Consider the following 21255-nt stretch of genomic DNA (forward strand, 5'->3'; position numbering starts at 1 on the left):
ACTTATTAACAATGTTACCGCTAACTATCTCTATTTGTTGAAGATACAACAACTATTTCAATTTCGATTTTCAAAAATTCATCACTATGTGATTGCTTAGAAAAATCAGCCCAACTTAATAATAATCTCTCCTTATACAGCTTGAGATTCGCAGTGATTGATAAAATTTTAATTAAAATAAAATCAGTGATTCTCTGTTCAATACTATTACTTTATTATAAATATTCCCATATTAATGAAATGCAACACTCCTTTTGATATTTTTTTCTGTAACAACTGATCACTCATGGCAACTATATATTCAGTCTATTGCAATATTAGCAATTTGTAAAAATTGTGTCTCTATAAAAGTGTGTATTTGTCATTTTCGTACTCTTAATTCTACTCTCTTCCTTATTTTTGGATAGAATGTCATATTTGTCATAACTATTATACTTGGGTTGCATCTTGCTTGCAACTCCTTGCAACTTGCAAGGAGCAACTTGCAACTCCTTGCAACTTGCAACTTGCACTTGCTTGCTTGCAACTCCTATAAACAAAGTGAAAAGAAAAATAATTAAAAGCTGGCTAAACTTGAACCTCTGCCTCATTGTCATAAAAAACACAAACTGGTCACTGCTAAAATCAGCAATAGCCTCTTGTTGCACCTACCAAATCGAATTCATCATCATAGTGGGATTATTCTACTGCAATCCGACATTATTCTACCAAATTCAACTGTAACTTCAATTATCATAGCAGCATTATTCTACTGCAGTTGTTCCTCAATTGCTCTAAAAAGCAAAAAAAAAGTTTCTTCATGTTCAAAAGTTCCTTCATGATCAAAAGTTCCTTCATGTTCAAAAGTTCCTTTATGTTTACAAAACTTTTATTCCCTTAACAAATTAACTTCAGCAATTAAGAATTTTTTCCAACTTTTTTATTTTCCTTATTGAAGGAAAAATTTTATTTCCTTATTTTAGCTTTTGAACTAAAAAGGTAAAAACTTTTTAGTTCAAAAGCTATTAATTGCTATTTAAGTTTTTAAAGGTAAAAACTTAAATAGTGACATCCTGTACCTTTGTTAGAAATTTGTTAAAACCTACTCATGGTTTACTTTAACAACTTTTAATGATTTACATTTAGTGTATATTTACTTATTTATGAGTATATTTTTTATTTAACATATTTATTAAACATATTTAGAACTGATGCATTTTTAGAGATAAACTTTATTTAGAAACATGCAGGTTTATTACTCAAACCAAATTGTTTTAGTAAAAAAGTGCTTTATATGTAATGCTGGAAATTTGTGTTGCTTGACTTGGACTAAACAATACTGGTAAAGGAATAAAAACAAAGTAATAAAAGTGGTAAGGAATAAAAACAATAATCAAGCAAGACAAATAAAAAGATATCCAGAGAAACTATAAGATTAATACTGAAGAGAAAAAAACATTCTAAACTTTGAATAAGGGATACATTTTTTTTTTTTTTTTTTTCAGAATTAGATTTTATTAATTATTAATTAAATTTTTAGATTTAGATTTTATTAATTATTAATAAAAAAATTTTTTTCAGAATTTCAGAATTTTTTCAGAAATCCAAGCAACTATATCATTAATTTATATTTAAAAAATAAAACAATAAAAATAAAAACTAGCATTCTATATTTATTTGATATTATCAAACTAAATGTTCTTATTTATTTCAAATGAAAACAGTTAGTTTGACCACAACTTTCAAATGAAAACAGTTAGTTTGACCACAACTTTCAAATGGAAACAGTTAGTTTGACCCAACTTTCAATAACATCTTACATTTATACTACTTAATACATTTCAATCAACTCATTGCAGTATTACTGATTATTTCAATCAACTCATTGCAATGTGTTATTGAGATTAGCATCTCAATAAAACATTGCAATATCATAAATTTACCATCCAAGTAACACATTGCAATGATTTATCCCAATATCACAAATTTATAAAGTTAGGATAAATAAAGTTAATAAATAAGAAAATAGGAATAGAAATAATAATACAAAGAGTAATAAATAACACAAGAGAGTAAAAAAATAACAACAAATTGAAAGTTTTATATCATTCAGTTGTATATTCTTTGGAATTTGATTCCTTCATCTTGTTTTCCCTGATTCATATAACTTGCAATCTTTTAAGCCACCTTTTGACTTTTGATTTTGATGTATTTTTGATATGAATAGTGCTGAAAATATATTTTTTAAGCCTTGTTTTGTAAGTTTGATAATCGTAAAAATTCTTGGGAGCGGATTTGTTCCTAAACCTGAGATGCATATCTAAGATGTGATTCAAAAATGGCATGTTATATATTGATAAGAGTTTCAAGATTAACATAGTGACAAATTTTAGCTAACATCACATTTGATCTACATAGTTTTATTGCTAAGTCCTTAAGATGATGTAAAAAAAAATATATATATATATATAAATATATATATATAAATATATATATATAATTTTGAAATGAAATAAACACAAAACTTTTATTTTTGCAACTTAACACCGTTTGAAAAAACCATCCTTATATTTATGCATATTTACATGTTTTATTTTTCACATCTGATTATTTTTCTTTATTTTATTTTTCACATCTGCTTGTTTTACTTTTTTTGCATTATAAGTATTTCATATTTCACATAATTAAAGGAACAAATTTCCTGCACCACATATAATAAAAATTTTAATAAAAATATGATTTGATTAATCTTGTAAAATGCATACCAAAAATATATATATTCATGATATATGTGGTGTACAAATGTTATATGTGGTGTACACATTGTGATTAAATGCATGTTACAAAACACTAAAAAATATAAAAATAACATAAAAAAAACTAATAAAAAAAACTAATAAAAAAAATTTAAAAAAACACAAAACTTCGTTAAAACTTAATCAAAGTATAAACTAAAAAACCTTCAGGATTAAAAACTTCAGTTGTTGCAGTAGTAGATTGATTAGATTCAGTTGTAACTGTAGATATAACTGCGGTTGTAGGTTCAGTTGTTTTATTTAAACATGACTGAAATACTTGTGAACAGTAACCAACACCAGAATAATAATTACAAAATGTAAGTAAACAAAAGCAGTATCCTTTTTCTAAAGAAATATGAAAAAAAGTTTTTAAAATGTAAGTAAACAAAAGCAGTATTCTTTTTCTAAAGAAATATGAAAAAAAGTTTTTAAAAATCTTAAAAGTATTATATGTAAAAAAGTAAATCAAATTAATTATATTGAATTAAAATTAAATAAAAACTTTACATGTTCTCAATAAGTTAAAAACTTTTTGTTGTGGATTAAACATATATTGGTACAAATTTAAAATGGTTTTAAAATCTATACTTTTGATATCAAGTTACAACATTAGAAAAAAAAAACATAAAAAAATTACAAAAAAAAACAAATGATTGCTGTAGTTTTTTTTGACATAAAAAATGAAAACATTTCTTTACTAAAGAATGGTGATTTACTGTTATTCAAATACAGACAGCCATCTTTAGACATCATTTCTTTACAAAAGAACGGTAATTTAGTGTTATTCAGATTCAGATAGCCATCTTTAAACATCATTTTTTTTTTTAAAGTATGGTAATTTACTAATGTTATTCAGATACAGACAGCCATCTTTAGACATGCATTCATGGTGCTGTGTCTCTAACAACTTTCTCACTTACCAGTTAAAATTATTCATTATCAGTCTATGAGTGTTAACACTATTCCATTCAATGCTAGCAAAACAATTTTTAGAATGTTTAGCTCTGAATAATTTTTCCCTTATACCTTTATGTATTTTGATCTTAACAAAATTAACGTTGTTTCACCAATATAAGGTTTGTTGCAGGAGCATTCTAGTTTGTACACATCTGAACAAAAGTTTATAGATTCTGATCTTAAAAAAAGCTTTATATTCATTTTTACTTCGAAAAAAGTCAAGCTGCAATTTAAGAAAATTATTTAAAGAGCTAAGTAGTACTGAGTTGTTTGTGATGCAAAAAATTACAAGTTAGTTGACAAAACAAAATACTAAGTTTTTTACAGAACATAATTCAAGCAATGATGCAAGCCAAGAGCTTGCAAGCCAAGAGTAGAAACTAAAAACTAGAAGACTAAAAACTTAAATATCCAATAGCAATACATGAAAATAAAACAATTTTTAACCCTTAAAGATGTACAGTATGATGTAGATATGGTACATTGTGATTAAGTTAACAATTAAACAATAAAAAGATCAAAATGAATAAGTTAATGATTGTGCATTTTAAAATTAGTATTTCTGAGGAATTAGAAAGCATTCAGTGTTTTTCAGATGGGTGTTCTAGCCAATATAAAAACTGAAAGCACCACAAATGACACCCTAAACAAGTATTTGATTTGAAACATATTAAGTTCTTTTTTGCAATAAGTCATGTTAAATCACCTCGTAATGATATCGGTAGACTCATATGATGTGATTGTAAAAACTTTAACTGCTAGCCTTAATGGAACAATAAACAACCTATTTAAATTTTTTTTTTAATAAAAATAGAAGAATAAGATAATCAAAGACATCTCTAAACACTTGTAGCTGTCACAGATCTTTAAGTAACATAAAAATTAGAAAAATTGAAATTCTGAAATTAGAACTTCTTTTCGATTTGCAAAGTGATGTAGTAATTAAGAATGTTTATAAATACAAATCTCAAAAAATGTTTTTATCTTTAACATATATTATCAAAACTAATTGAGGAGAATAAAGTTAAAAATAAAGACTTCCGAGTAAAAAAAAATTTATATCCATATAGAATTTTGGTTTAGAAAATTGGGTTTCAAAGTTGATTAATGATAGTTTCAAATTGAAATTTTCAGTTTTTTTGATAAAAAAACTGAAAATTTAAATTTTTTGAATACAGTATTATTTTTGATTACTCTTTTTTCATTTTTTTATTTTATTATGTTTTTTACAGTCTCTTTTTTCAGTCTTTTGTATTCCAGAATTTTAAAGCTAAGAATACTGCAACAACAATAATATTTAAAAATACCTTCTGTTGTCAAAACTGCAGCATTTGTTGTTAACAAACTTTTGGATGTTGCATTAGTTGAAACTAAATATACAAATATACAGAAAAATACTACATATTACATATCATATGTTATAAACATTGTGTGTGTGTATATATATATATATATATATATATATATATATATATATATATATATATATATATATATATATATATATATATACATATATATATATATATATACATATATATATATACATATATATGTATATATATTATATATATATATATATATATATATATATATATATATATATACATATATATATATATACATATATATGTATATATATATATATATATATATATATATATATATATATATATATATATATATATATATATATATATATATATATATATATATATATATATATATATATATATATATATATAATCTGGGTTGGACTTAGCAAAAAAACCCAGCTAAATTGTAGCCTATTAACCAAAGTACGGAATGTCAAGGATGGTATCAAATTAAAACTTCACTATGAATTTTATAAGCACTTAGTTAAATCTTGGATTCAATGTGAAGGACAACACAATCAGGATTAAAAATTATCATTAGTTGAAATTTAGAGTGAAGATGCTTGAGTGAATGTTTCCCTCTCAAAACTTATCTTAGAAAAATCTTTTTACTCCTTGAGTTAAAGATTAAATTTATTTTTGATTAATTATTGTCAGTTTCTTAAGAAAAAAAGAATATTTATACAGGGATGAGCCCAACACAGTATATGCTAAAGATTAATGCTCTTGGTTCTAAGACCAAGACTCTACCGTCTGACCCAAGGTCTAGATAAAGACATTTAAAATGCTCCAATAATAAAAAATGCTGTAAAAAAAAGTTTAAAAAAAAAATCTTATATAAAAAAGTAGACAAAATATCTCTATCATATTGTGCGCAAACAAAATCAATTTATTAAAACAACCACAATAAAATAACAAAGACCTTCATTTGTTGAAACAGTAGAAGGTATTAATGGAGTTGTTGCAGTTGTGGATATAACTGCAGTTGTGGATATAACTGCAGTTGTTGATTCAGCTGTTGCAATCAAACATGATTGAAAAACTTGTAAACAGTATTCATCATCAGAATGATATTTACACAAACTTACTAAACAGGAGCAGTAAACTTTTTCTATAAGAAAAATTGCTATAAATTATTTATTTATGAAATCAATAAAAAGTAATTACACCTATAAAAAATATTAGCAATAATAATTTCATAAATAAAAAATTATGAAAAAAAGATCTAAAAAATAAACTTTTTAATATTTTTTAACATTGTAAAAATAAATAAATACATTTATAAGACTGGAAAACGTAACAAAATTATGATGGATTCTATAGCTATAAATTTAGTAGCAAGTTTTATGTTTAGTGGATTTAGGAAATAATACAATTGCTTTCTATTCAGTTAATGAAGTATATAAGTTACATAAAACATATTTTAAAATTGTTCACAAAATTTTTTAATAAAATTTTAAAACAATAATTTCATAAATAAAAAGTAATGAAAAAAACTTTAAAAATAAACTTTTAAATATTTAAGATTGGCAAATTAAACTTAAAAAAAATATGATAGATTCTACAACTACAACACTACAACACTTAAGGCTGGCAAACTAAACTTATAAAAAAATATTATGGATTCTATAACTATAGGGTCATTTCGGATAAAGCGAGCCAATAAAACTAAAATCAGTGTGTATTAATAACTATGTGAGATATCTTAATAATTTTTGTACTAGAAAACTCTATAACAGATACCTAAACTATGATATAATGTAAAGTGAGCCACACTAATATAAAGTGAGCCAAGTAAACTATATATGATACATAGGAAAGGCTCGCTTTATATTAACAAATTTATAAAGTGAGCCCCATTATGGTAAAGCGAGCCAATAGCTTATATGATTATTCTAAAGTGAGCCATTTAGCTTTTATTTCAGACAAAAATTTACAAAATTGAAAGTATTATTACAAATAATATTTACTATATTAATATTAACTTTATTACCTACGATATAGTAAACTGGTATTAAAAGTTTGCAAACATTAACCTCAAATGCATACAATGCAAAAAATTTGAAGAACAAAAGCAATATAAAAATGTCAGCGACTAGTCTAATAAAAATAATACTGCTAAAGCTGCAGATAAATGATGCAGTACAAAATGCAAAATATCAAGTGAACACAATCAGCACATAGTTGTCCACACTCAATCCATTCATCATCAATGAGAGGATCAGTTGCTTCACCATATGCAAACCCACAATATTTGCAAATATTTGCCTCTTCTTTTTGTTTCTTTTCTTTTTTGGATTCTTTCTTTTTCTTTATAACCTTCTGTTTAACAGTTTTCTTCTGTTTCTTTTCTTTGCTGGTCTCTTTCTCTTTAGCTGCTTTTTTTGTTATTGGTTTGGTTCTTTCTTGAATAAATGCTACATTTTCTTCTGATGTCAATTCATAAGATGGTGGTTTCTTGTGAACATGTGAATAGTGATTGTCCATAATTAAAAGATGAGGTCGACCGTTTAAGAGTCCTAATCGTTGTAAATTGTTGACAAATAACTGTCCAAATTCCACAAACAAGTCTTTATTTATCCAGCAACTATCACTTGCTTTTACAATAGCACCAAAAGGAGCAAAATCTTTACAGTCTTTGCCAACAGTTTTTCCTTTATGAATGATCATAGGTGGTATAATATCGCCAAATGCATTTAATGCTGCCAAGACAGTAGATGTCTCCCCTCTTTCTAATGCAGTAAGATTATAAGCAGGTTCACCAACAATTGCCACAGCTTCTTCTGCCTTGTGAATATTCATCACACCTGTCTCGTCCACATTTCAAATGTGCCTAGGACTGTCTTTTATATCCAGTCTTTGCACTAAGTCTTCATACAAATCAAACCATTTCATAACTTGAGTTTTGTTCATACCCATTGCTCTTGCTGCAGACAGATTCTCTGCCTTTTTTGTGCTTATATCAGGAAATCTGTTCAAAAATCCCTGAAACCAGTAATAACCGGCAATTTTTTTTGATTCTGAAAATCCTTTTATTCCTTTAGCATCAGAATAAGCATATGCAATTTCTCGAATATCTTTGCGCGACAAAGGAAACCCTGCTCGTGCCATTTTTCTTACAGTCTCTGCTAATTCTTCTTCACTTTGTTGTGAAAGAATTGTGGGTCTCCCAGAAGCACTTTCCACTTTGCTCACTTTTCCTGACAATCTCCTCCTCAAAGTTTCATATGGCACATTCCACGCTCTCGCTATCAGCCGTATTGACAACCGTTCAGTTGAAGGTTTTTCTTCTTGTTTTCTGTATTCTTCCATAGCACCAGCCATATTTCCTTTTTGCCATAAATTTAGTTTTGTGCCTGCATGACTTTGAGGCCTCGGCAGTTTTTTTGGACTTCGATGTTGTCCTCGAATTGCCGGTACCTGCTCGGACAATTTTTGTTTTCCTAGAGATTTTTGGCTTCTTCGGGCCGTGATCGGTTGATAACGTACCATTCTGTAAAAATATCATAAAAAATTCCAATAAATTAACAATTCATGTGGGTCAAAAAGCAAAAAAATTTATAATATTTTTTACATTTATTTATTATTGCAATTTTTGGAAAAGTGAGCCAATGGCTCGATTTACCTGAATGCCCTTGGCTCGGTTTATCTAACAGTTATGCAAAACCGAGCCAGGTTGAAAATTCGATTAAAAAACTTTATCATCGCTCAAATACATATCAACACTGTATTTTTTGAAATAGTTTCTCATATTACTAATATTACAATCATATTTACTATAAATAGTGTCAAAATGAAATACTCACTTTTCTTAATTGAAGCTAAACAAAATATAAGGTCTTAAAGCGAAAAAACGTTTTGTTACTACTCGAATGATTATAATTATACCACCGCGAAAATAATTGCTTAGCAACTGTTTTTAAAATATTCATTAGACTTTAAAATGAATAACTAATATTAAATAAATTGTTATAAATCGAAAGCATAATTTGATTTCGTAAAATTGCAATATTTAGGCGACCGGCTCGCTTTATCCGATGGCTCGCTTTATCCGAAATGACCCTAACACTGCAACACTTGAGGCTGGCAAACTAAACTTAGAAAAAATATTATGGATTCTATAACTACAACACTACGACACTGGTTTTTTTTTATATAGTAATTTTTAAGCAAAAAATTTTTTACTTCAAAAATATATAATAATTTTTAAAAACTGTTTAAGATTTAGCTGAAACTCATTTAATCTAAAAATTAAGTAATAAATAAAATCGTGCTACTAATAAAAATTTAAAATTTGGCAAAAAAATTCATCAGCACCTTCTGCAGATAAAAATGTTGTTGTTGAAATAGTGGTTATATTTGATGTTGAAGACTGCAACATTGAACTTGTGGCTGTTGAAGTTATTTCATTTGGTGTCGTTGAAGTTTTTTCGCTTGAAATTAAAGCTGCAATAGAAAAAACATGATATAATAAAAAAAACTTTAAAAAGAATAAACATATTTATAAATCAGCAAAAAAAAACATTTAATAAGAGTAAATTTTTAAGAATGCCTTACAGGGCTTTGAAATTAATAGTAACATCAATCATACTATAATGGGGTCATCCACAAATTGCATTATATTTTATGAAGCAACATTTTTTTTTTAGTTTTAAATCAAGAAATTCTTTTCTATAGACTAAAAGAGTAGCCAAAAACACTGGGGAGATTTCAATTTAACATAAATTTGAATTGACTTCTTAAATTGATATAACTTTTAATGGAATTTACATTTTACAAATTGACTTAAATTTTAGTTGATTAATCTATACGCCTACGGCTTTAAGAGTCAATGATATGGTTGATAATTTCATCATTGATGAAAAATTAATAATAATATAATTATTAAATAAAAAAAATAATATAATAATTATTAAACAATAGTAATAGTTAATATGTATTAGCATAAAATGTTATAATGTTAATATAACTTGCACCACAACACTAACTTTTTGCTAAAGAAGTTATTTAAATAATATATATCAAAAATTAAATATATCTTTGGAGATTATTTGTCCGTTTAGTCACTGTTAATTTATGCAACTTTATATCAAACAATAGGAGTGCAAAAAAGAATATATGTACATTCTACTTCCTCCATATCTATTTAAGTCAGTTGATTATGTAACTACACTGTGACTAAGGTCATATCAGTCAATTTATGTATGCATTGATTATTATTGTGTGAAACTTTAAAAAATATACATAATAAATAAATATAGTTATAAATAAACAACAATAATAGTTAAAACATATAAAACAACTTTCAGATACATCAAAACACAAAATACAAAACTGAAAAAAATATATATATAAACATTTTTTAGCATTATTGTCTTTGTGGGCTTTTTATTTGTACACACATACAAATAATTCATTATTTATTATAAGTCATTATTTGTATGCACATACAAATAATTCATTACTTATTATAAATCATTATTTGTATGCACATACAAACAATGACTTTCAAAGTTTTATTAACTGATAATAATTAAAATTTATATGCATTAAAATGCATTCATTAGATAACTATAAAAAGCTAAGAAAATTAATAATATTACCATATTTAAAATAACAACAAAACTTTTAATACTATTAATACTTTTAATACTAGGGGAGGGGGGCAAGGGGGAGGGATCCAAAATTGTTCAAAATTGTGTGGCATAATTTATGGATAACCCCAATGTACTTTGAACAAAATAATATTTTTAAGAAAGAAAAAGCATTATAGTATGATTAATGTTATTATTTTTGAATGATAATTCACGTAAGATCTATAGAAAAAATAAAAACCAAATGCTTTTGATTAGTGGAATAAAGATATTTTTGAGACTGTAACAGTCTTTAGTTCAAAAATTGACTAACTGTTAATGAATTAAATTATTTGAATGGAATTAATTTTAAATAGCAACTACAAATCTCCAAAATCACACTAATGCTGAACAAGCTAAGTCTAAAATATACCACAAGAATTTGATTAAGGTTAGATTATCTCTTTAAGTTGTATTGTTTATTGAAATTCTAGTACTTGTGAAGTTGTTAAAGTCTTGCAAAAAGGTTGTCATCATCTTGCAAAGTTACACAACCTTGCACTTGCAATGATTTTGAGAAAATCTTTTCTAAGTAATGAGATAGATGATAGTGTTAGTTTCATCAGGGTTTATTCAACAAACAGAAAACCAACTAAATTGTTAAGTTTCCTCGCCAAAATGACTAAAAAGGCTGAAAAGTTTTGTTTCTAGTTTGTCACACTAAGCAACTTCATGAAAACTAAACATTTAGTGAAAAAAATCAAAGTATCTAATACTATCACTTTGTACAAAAACTTTTTTGGTACAAAAATTTTAGACACAGAAGATTGGTTTGACAGCATTGAAAATAATATTAGGTAAAAAAATAGAAAATACTAGATAAAGAAATAGAAAAAGCTTATGACTTTTATAAAATATTGTTGCGACATGCTGGTTTTACCAGAAGTCCTCATGATGTTTTGTTTGCTTGGGATAGCTTTATAAAGTACACTGTATAATATTCAGCACCATATAGTACTGTTTATGGTATCTAACAAACTCAATGAAAAATAAATCTTCTAATAATACTTCTTGTTGAACTTTTATTTACTTTTTTATTTTCTTTCCTGCAAAAGTTGAACAACTTTTTTCAGTAATGAATAGATTGAAAATGGACACACACAGACAAACTTTTTAAAAGAAAAACGTTTACAAAATTCAATTTGAGTAAGTTTAAAAGAAAAAATTTTAACATATTTAATGCAGTCCAAAGACCCACACAATGTATCTAAAAAGGGCAAACAAAAACTGGTATAAAAACAATCTGTCAAATCAAATAATAAATAGCGCAAAAATGCTTATATGTTTCTTTTTAAGAATATTGTGCTGATGTGATACAAAGATTTTTGTTAAAGAATTTGTTTTGATTTTGGAAAAAGGCCGAGAAGTGAAAAAGTTAACTGGTACAGTTTAAAATTTGGTTTATTTAAATAATAGTTTCTGATTTTAGCAGCAAGATTGAAAAAACCCTACCAAAGTTGGCTACTAGGGAATTAGCTTACCATGACCTTGGTAGATTTGCTAAAACTTCTGCCTTGAAAAATTTTTTTAATTTTTAAAAGAAAGCCTAAAAGTTTTGAGTGTAGTTGCTTCATTGATTATTGCCCTATCAAAGTCTACTGAAGTTGAAAACTCAATAAGAAAAGATACCTGGCTACACACTTAATTTAAATTCAATACCGTCATTGAGAAAAAAAATCTATTTAAACAGGGATGAGCACAACATAGGATATGGCCAAGAGGTTTAGTGTTTGCCATAATACCAAGACTAAACCTCGGTGGTTCAAGCCAAGGTCTGGACAAAGGCATTCAAAACACTGCTTCAAGACATTTAAAATTCTTCAGTTATAAAAAATGATGTAAATAAAAGTTGTTTAAAAAAAGTTTTTTATAAAAAGTGGACAGAAATCAATTTATTAACTAAAACAACCACAATAAAATAACAAAGACCTTCGTTTGTTGAAACAGTTCTAGGTATAACTGGAGTTGTTGCAGTTGTGGATATAACTGCAGTTGTGGATTCAGCTGTTGTAATCAAACATGATTGAAAAACTTGTAAACAGTATTCATCATCAGAATGATATTTACACAAACTTAATAAACAGGAGCAGTAAACTTTTTCTATAAAAAAAAAATGCTATAAATTATGTATTTATGAAATCAATAATAAAGTAATCACATCAATAAAAAAATATTAGCAATAAAAATTGCATAAATAAACGATAATGAAAAAAATGTCTAAAAAATAAACTTTAAAATAATTTTTAAAGTTTTAAAAATAAACAAATATGTTTATAAGACTGGAAAATTAAACTTAACAAAATTATGATGGATTATATAACTACAAATTTAGAAAATTGTTTTCGATTCAGTTACTGAAGTATATGAGTTATATAAAACATATTTTACAATTGTTGACGAAGTTTTATAAATGACAAGCAACTACTTATTTATTAGTTTAAACTTTATTTTACAAATTTTATTTTATTTTATATATATTTTATGTTATTTTATTTTATTTTATATATATTTTATGTTATTTTATTTTGGCAAAATATCAATTATATAAGTTAGGCCAAAAACACATCGAATCAAAAATTTCAGAAACTCCAAGTTTAGTGATAGAGCAGTACCTAAAAATCTAGTCAAAAAAAAAATCTATTCTGATTGTTTTTGTTTTAAATAGTAATTTTTTAGCAAAAAAATTTTTTCTTTAAAAATATATAACAATTTTTTAAATATTTTATAAAAATTAACTGAAACTAATTTAATCTAAAGATCAAGTTATTTAGTTTAATCAAGGATTAAATCATGCTGATAAAAATTAGGAAATTAGGCAATAAAATCCATAAATACCTTCTGCAGATAAAAATGTTGTTGTTGAAAATGTCGCTATATTTGATGTTGAAGACTGCAACGTTGAACTTGTCAATGTTAAGGATATTTTGCTTGTTGTCATTGAAGTTTTTTCGCTTGATATTAAAGCTGCAATAGTAAAAACATAATAAAATACTTAAAAACTTTATAAAATATTTCATAAAAATATTTATAAATCAACTAAGAAAAAACATTTAACAAAAGTAAATTCTTAAGAATGCCTTTAACAAAATATTAAAAAATGTGAACAAAATATAGAAAAAATTTTTAAAGAAAAAAAATAATCATAGCATGATTAATGTAACTAATTTATTACTAATTTAGTATTATTTATTAGTAATTTAGTAACTTATGTTGTGATTTTTATTATTATTATTATATATACACTTTTTTAAACATCATCGCTTCCAACAAGGCTGCAAGCAACCACTAATTAGAGTTGGAAGTTACTGGAAGAGAAAAGATGAAGATGGTAGAGCAAGTTAACGATTGACAGACGACTTAAAAGATTTCAAATTATATGAGCCAGGAAAGCAAGATAAAGGAAGCGCATTCAAAGGATTGATGTTCAAGAAAAAAAACTAGACGAATAAGAGTTTTTAGAGCACTTAGGAACAGTCACAGAAAAAGGACGAGATTTAATTGAATGACGTATGACACGAGAATGAATTTTAGTAAAAGGCACAAGAAACGCTAGCTCTTTGGAGCAGTGCCCATTACAGCAACTGTAGAAAAGAGAAAGAGAAGCAACATTACGACAATGTGATAATGGTTGGAGGTTGGCTGCAAGAGCAGGTCCAACTATGTTTACAATGCATTTGTGCACCTTGTCTAAAAGAGAAAGGGCATCATTAGAAGATCTGCCCCAGATGTGGCAACAGTATTCCATACAAGGATGGATTTGAGATTCATAGAGATAGAGAATAGAATCCAGAGTAAGAAAGTGTCAAGCTCGATAAAGAAATGCAACCTTAGCAGATGCTAATTTTGCAATAGAATTAATGTATGGTTTCTAAGAAAGATCCGAAGTGAGAGTTAATCCTAAAATGTGAAGGGTAGATGACTCATCGAGTACATTACCATTCATAAATATAGGAAGATCTAAATTATTGTGATAATGATTGGCTGAACAAAATTGAGTTTTATCTAAATTAAAGTTCACCAGCCACTGTGAGCCCCATGCTGTAGTAGAAGTGAGATCCTTTTCAAGCTCTAATGCCCCCTCCAAGCAATCAGAGAGCTTTGTATCATGACAAGAATAAATAGTAGTATCATCAGCGAACCATGCCACCCTAGATGTCAGAATATCTGGAAGATTGTTAATGTAAATTAAAAGAGTATAGGGCCAAAGATTGAACCTTGAGGAGCCCCTGAAGATACAGAATAAGAAGAAGAGTGCTGTCCATTGAGGACAACTTTTGTACAATTGGAAAGAAAGGATTCAATAATCTTTAAGATGTTACCAGATACACCATAAGAGGAAAGCTTAAGGAGAAGACCAGCATGCCAAACTTTATCAAACGCTTTAGAAATGTCAAGAGCGATAGCCTTAACCTCTCCACCTTTATCTAATGCACAATAAAACCTATTGGTTATTACTGTTAGCAAATCAGCTGTAGAATGAGAAGATGGAAATCCATATTGATGATCAGAAAGTAAGTTATTAGATCCAAAATAAGAGATTAAGTGTTTGTTAATTAAAGATTCAAAAACCTTGCTTATGATAGGAAGAAGACTAATGGGATGGTAGTTAGACGAATCGAATGGCTCTCCAGAATTTTTGAAAATAAGGATAACAGATGCCGATTTCCAGCAGGCTGGAAAACAAGACTCTGATAAGCACTTGTTGAATAATTTTGAAAGTATAAACGATAACTCCAGAGAACACTTCTGCAAGACAAAAACAGGTATGTTATCTGGGCCACAAGCTGTGGAAGAGTCTAACCAAGAAATCACTTTGGATATGGATGCTAGAGTGATACCAATGTCAAGCAATGGATCAACCTGTTCGACGGCTATATAAGGTAGAACGCAACTTGTGGAATCAAGAGATGATATTGATGAAAAGTTCTTAGCAAACAAATCAGCTTTGTCTTAAGGTGAGGTGACAAAGTCTGAACCATACAAGAGAGGTGGAATTACAGATTTGCCCTTATTATTAATACTGTTAAAGATTCCCCAGAAGTCATGAGAGCCTAATTTTTGTGATGTAATACGAGATTTCATGACCTGAGAATAGCGGGCTTTGGTGTTAGACAAAACCTTTTTACAATGGTTTCTAGCAGTAATAAACAGAAATTTGTTTTTACGAGAATGGTTTTGCTGATAGATGTGGAAGTAATGGTTTCGATTGGCAATTGCAGCAGCACAATGTGAGGAGAACCATGGAGAAGAGTGAGGCTTGACATGGAATGATTGAGAGGGAATAAAAGATTTCATGCCAGTCTGAATCCACAAATTTAAGTAAGAAGCACATTTGTCGATGGGAAGACGAAAGATTTCTACCTAAGGGCCATCACGAAGAAAATCACGGAAAGAATCCCAGTCAGCTTTTAGGTAGTTGTAAGAGGTACGATAATAGGGGGATTCAGGGAATTGAGAAAGCCAAAAGTTACGGGCTTTAATGCCTGCAGAATCACTGACACTAAAGCCAAGCCATTCAGTGTGATGAGCATTAAAGTCACTGACAACAACAATATTAGCTGATGGATAAAGAGAGAGGACTTGGTCAATAGGATCAGAAATAACATAATAAAGAGTGCAGTCTTGAGTGAAACGTTAAAGTGAAGTGGTGCTAAACAAAAGCACATAAAAGAATAGTCTGTGGATTCAAACCTAGTTTCCTAACAAATGGCTAAATTGTTACAAATGTAAATGCCCAGAACAAGCATGTGACTATTTAAGGTTTTACAAATTAAAGGAAGATAACCATCAACACTAAGATCACAAGATAAGACTCAATTTAGTCTCACAAAAATTAAGTAAGTTTGGTGAACTTTGCAAGAGATTTGACTTAACAGAAGAAAAGTTATTTCAAAGACCACAAATATTAGTGAATGATAGGTTTAGAGAACTTGGTGATAATGACGGTTTTTTGTGTTTTATAGTTTTTGGTAATTTATTTATTTTTTAAATTTGTTAAAGAACTTGACTCAAAGCATAGATAGTACTCAGTACACTGTTTAATAGCCCAAACAATTGCCTCATTACTATAAATAAATGCTAAGCCGTAACAAAGGGCTACAAATGTGGCCTTGGCAATGCACACCAAAAGTACAAACAGGGATGCCATCCATGCGCAACATGGCACTGTTAATACTTTGATATTTTTCAGCTGTTGATGGAATCAGCCTCTCTGAGAGCTACCACAGAGTTCGGGAAACCTGACTACCAGCCAACCTCAGAACCATTAAACTGAGTTTTAGAGCTGTACCCTCATTAGGAGATGATAGAATGAGTTCCCTAGACATAAAAACAGAGACACAAGCAAAACTCATGCATTGAGTTAAGAAGATCCAGCATTCAACATCCTAAACTGGAAATAATGTATTAAAATAATAAATAAAGAAGAGGTGCGAGGCTGGTCAACAGATAGAATCTGTTTACCCATTAAGTCTTTGCCTAGGAGGCCTTTTACATGACAGTCGAATGCATTTAACATCTGCCCAAGATGAGTATTTTTATTGAGACACCATCTCTACATTTACTCAACCAAGAGCCCCAAGGCAGTGGTGTTTTATGTCGGAGTTGGCATCTCCTAGCCTTTGCCTAAAAAGACATATCCTACAAGGCAGCAGGACATGAAGCTATTATTATATTATTATTATTATTTTAATAGAATATTTATTTCAAAAAAGAAGGCATGCAGACACTATTTATGTTTAAAGCTATTAGAATGTTAAGAATAGAGTTAAAGATCAAGTAAACAGTTGACATAATACCGCAGCAAAACATCAAGTCAGGAAAACATGAGTATGGAAAATAATTCTAAAACATTAATGTTTGACAAAAAAAACATGATAAATAAATGTTTCTTGAGCATTAAAAAACAGAGAGAATAAATAAATGCAATTTTGCTAAATGATAAGTCATGCAAGATTGTGTTTTGGTTGTTAGAACTAAAGATAATAACTCCCTTGAGCAGAAATCATATTAATATGTGTGTATGAAAAAAGTTAATAAATAATTTTTTGGACCTTGTCTAAAGAATAAAGAATATAATTAGAAAAACCTACCTAACTATAATAACAATATTTCTTACAAGACCGTTTATACAATTTAAAGAATCAGATGTAAGAAACTAGCAAGAATGTCAAAGAGAAGCAACAGTAAGTCTTTTGCCATTCATCAGTATAAAATATTGGCAATTGGTATTTATGAACTAGTGAGGGGTTATTACAAAAATATTAGTGAGTGGTAAGCTAAGACCTTTAAACTATACAATAAATTTATCTTAAAATGATTAATAAATGGATCTTCTTAATTCTACCCACAGGCTTGTGATTGTGCCTCTTTGATAATGGTTGCGCAACTCTTCCTTTTATCTCCTAAAGAGAGTACAGCTCTAAAACTCATTTTAATGGTTCTGAGGCTGATGGTAAGGTTTCGTGAGCTCTGTGATTTTAGAGAGACTGATTCCATCGACAGCCGTAAAATATCAGAGTATTAACAGTGTGCATATTATGCATGGATGGTGCATCTGTTAGTGATTTTGGTGTGCAATTGTAGAGGCCACATAAAGAGCCTAAAGTTACGACTTTAGATTAATTAGCAGGACTGAAACAACTGCAAAGCTTAATGCTTAGAATGCCATGCTCTATGAATAATTTTTCTTTGACTTAAATAATGACTAAAGTATTTGAAAATACTCAACATAGAAAAACACCTGTTTCAACATATCTTTTACAAATGCTTGTTTCAATATATCTTCAACAAATATTTGTGGTCTTCAAAGTAAGTTTCTATTAATTGAATCTTTCTTCTTTCAAAATTTAATGGACTTTTTTTCTCCTCACTTTTTTAAATGTAATTTCTGATCAAATTAAACAAACCCTATTCCTTTATCTCTCTGCTAATACTGCTGTTCTTGGTGACATAAAGACTCCTCATAATTATTAGCTTGTCTCTAACATCATTAACACTGCTGGCAATAAAGCTCATAACTTCTGTATTTCTCAATCTCTCACTCTAACCTCTCTTAGTTAACTTTGTGACTCGTTTTCCAGACAACTCTAACCACTTATTTTCACTCCTTGATTTGTATCTTGTCTCTGACCCTAACTTGTGTTTATTTTTTCTTTGTTCTCTTTTAAGTAATGAAAGGAGATTGGGAAATAATCTCCTTTTATCTTGTTTTTTTATTCTTTTTTGGACTCACCCTATCATTGCACTACTTAGTAATATTCTAAACCAGACTACAATACTTTTTGTGATTTTCTTTGTAATGGTCCTTGTGATGATGTCTTTTGCCACTTGGCTGATAAATGCACATCCTACCTAACTTCCTGAATCCAGGAAGGTATGGAAGCTTTTATTATTTCTTGTCGGCACCATGTCAAGCCTAATTCTACTCCATAGTTTGTACTCTTTTGTGCAGTTACTATTTTTTTGTTGTGAATAATTTTTTAATCTTTTTCACAGTAATAACTTTTTTGAGAACAAATGCATTTTTATTATTGCAAGATATCAATGTAAAAAAGTTTTGTCTGGTGTTAAGCTCTATTATTCCCAGTTTACTAAATCTCATATCAGTCCCCTATAATATTTTAAAGTTATGTTACGTCTCAATCAGTTACAATTGGTAACAAGGTTACATTCTCTAATTATTAAATATTAAGTAAATAAACTTGAAAATGCAGTAAATGTTTGTTCATCATTGCTGTATTGCTAAATACTATCTTTTATTTTATTTTTATTGTAAAATAGCTTTGTCTCAATTGGTTACTTTGGCACAAAACAAAAATAAAGTCTCATTTTGCAAGGTTACATCTCAATAATTTTTTTTTTAACTTTTCAAAGTATAACCAATTGAGACTTAACGTAAGGTAACTAAATCTAGATTTGAGGCGTAACTAAAATATGTCTCAAACATAGATTTTTTTAACATTATGTTACGTCTCAATGAGTGACCCTTAAAAAAAAAAAAAAAGACATAGCGTAAAAAAATTTACATTTGTAATGTATTTTAGTTATGTTTCAATTCTTAAATGTTTTACGTTACTATGTCTCAGTTGGTTATACTTTAAAGTTAATAAGTACCTCAGATTGCTTAAGTACCGTAAGTTATTTTAACTTTTTAATGTACTTTATTTTTTTAAAGATAAATACAATTTTTAAAGCTTTTAAAAGTTGTATTTACCTTTAAAAAGTCTTTTTTATAAACTAACCCAAAAGCGTGGGTTAATTTTTTTTTAATTTTATTAAATTACAACAGTTTTGACAAATGTGTTAATGTGTTTTCAATAATCAAATACATAAATAATCATAAATAATATTGTTAATAAAATAATTTTGTTAAATACCCTAACTCATGAGTTACGGTATTTAACAATGCGTTTGCTGAGACATTTGTAACTTTTTTTAATTTATTTATTTTTGTTTACAATTATTAATCGTAATATAACAATATATAAACTTGGTATCTGGAAGAAGACTCAAAAGATCTTGTTGCCAGAACCATATAAAATATATCTAACGTGTATATATAATAAAATAAAAATACAATTGATTTAATAACTATTAACAATATAGAATAAACAAAAACTGAAAATAATTTTACAAATTATCTAAAGTGAAAATAGTTTTACATTTCAAAAATATTTATATATTTTGCCAGTAGAAAGAATATAATTTTTTATTTTAGTTTTAAAAACGGAAAACGAAATTGACAAATCAAAATTAGGAACAACAATTTTGTTCCATAAATATGGTGCTCCATAGTTGATGCAAATTTTAATTGAAAAATAGATTCGTCTTAATTAGTTACTTTTTTTTTGTTACGAAAAAAAAAAAGTTTTATTTTGCAAAGTTACATCACAATTATTTTATTTAAACTTATAAAAGTGCAACTTTTAAAAAGTGTAAACTGAAACGTAACTAAACATTAAAAAAAGTCTGTGTTTGAGACATATTTTAACTACGTCTCATATCTAGATTTTGTTACATTACATTACATTTTTTTTTTTTAATGATACAAGCGCAATACTTCACAAGTTTTCATAAACTCACAAGCAAAAATGTATATAAAATATCAACCTTTCTTATGATATTTATTAACAACATTATACACATCAATATTATGTATAGTTTCCAAATCTGTCTACCCTCTCTAATTTATCTATCTGCCTTGACTTCACTCTTTTACTAAGTTATGGTTTTCTTTTACATCTCTTTCTCTTTCTATATATAGCTCTTTCTCCATACATATAAATGTACACATGAAAAAACAATTAAGTAGAAAGATTTCCATAGGTTACAATGTTAAGTGTCATTAGGTCATGTTACATGTTATTACATAACATTTTGCCCATAGTGTTACGTTACAATGTTACGTTACAATGTTAATCTCAGTTAGTATAAATAACTGACATTTTGCACATAACATAACGAATCTTGTTTACATTACAATGCATAATGTAACTTTAAGATGTTATAGGG

At 27.7% G+C, this 21255-nt stretch overlaps 1 protein-coding gene across 2 annotated transcripts in view; it reads right to left on the reverse strand.

Moving 5' to 3' along the window:
• Nucleotides 1-21255, reverse strand: part of LOC105848244 (mucin-2) — a 142014-nt gene that overhangs the window by 49499 nt on the left and 71260 nt on the right. For both annotated transcript variants that reach the window (XR_010639652.1, XM_065801528.1), the window contains exons 8-13: nt 13579-13707; nt 12673-12843; nt 9428-9556; nt 6033-6221; nt 5042-5104; nt 2940-3122 (exon numbers count right to left, since the gene is read on the reverse strand). Coding sequence is in view for 1 of the 2 variants with exons in the window: in XM_065801528.1 (XP_065657600.1) it covers nt 2940-3122; nt 5042-5104; nt 6033-6221; nt 9428-9556; nt 12673-12843; nt 13579-13707 (864 nt within the window). In the remaining variant the exon portion in view is untranslated. The remainder of the gene's footprint in view (nt 1-2939; nt 3123-5041; nt 5105-6032; nt 6222-9427; nt 9557-12672; nt 12844-13578; nt 13708-21255) is intronic.

Source organism: Hydra vulgaris, chromosome 07 (genome assembly GCF_038396675.1).
Source record: "Hydra vulgaris chromosome 07, alternate assembly HydraT2T_AEP".
In the NCBI taxonomy this organism is placed as follows: Eukaryota; Metazoa; Cnidaria; class Hydrozoa; order Anthoathecata; family Hydridae; genus Hydra; species Hydra vulgaris.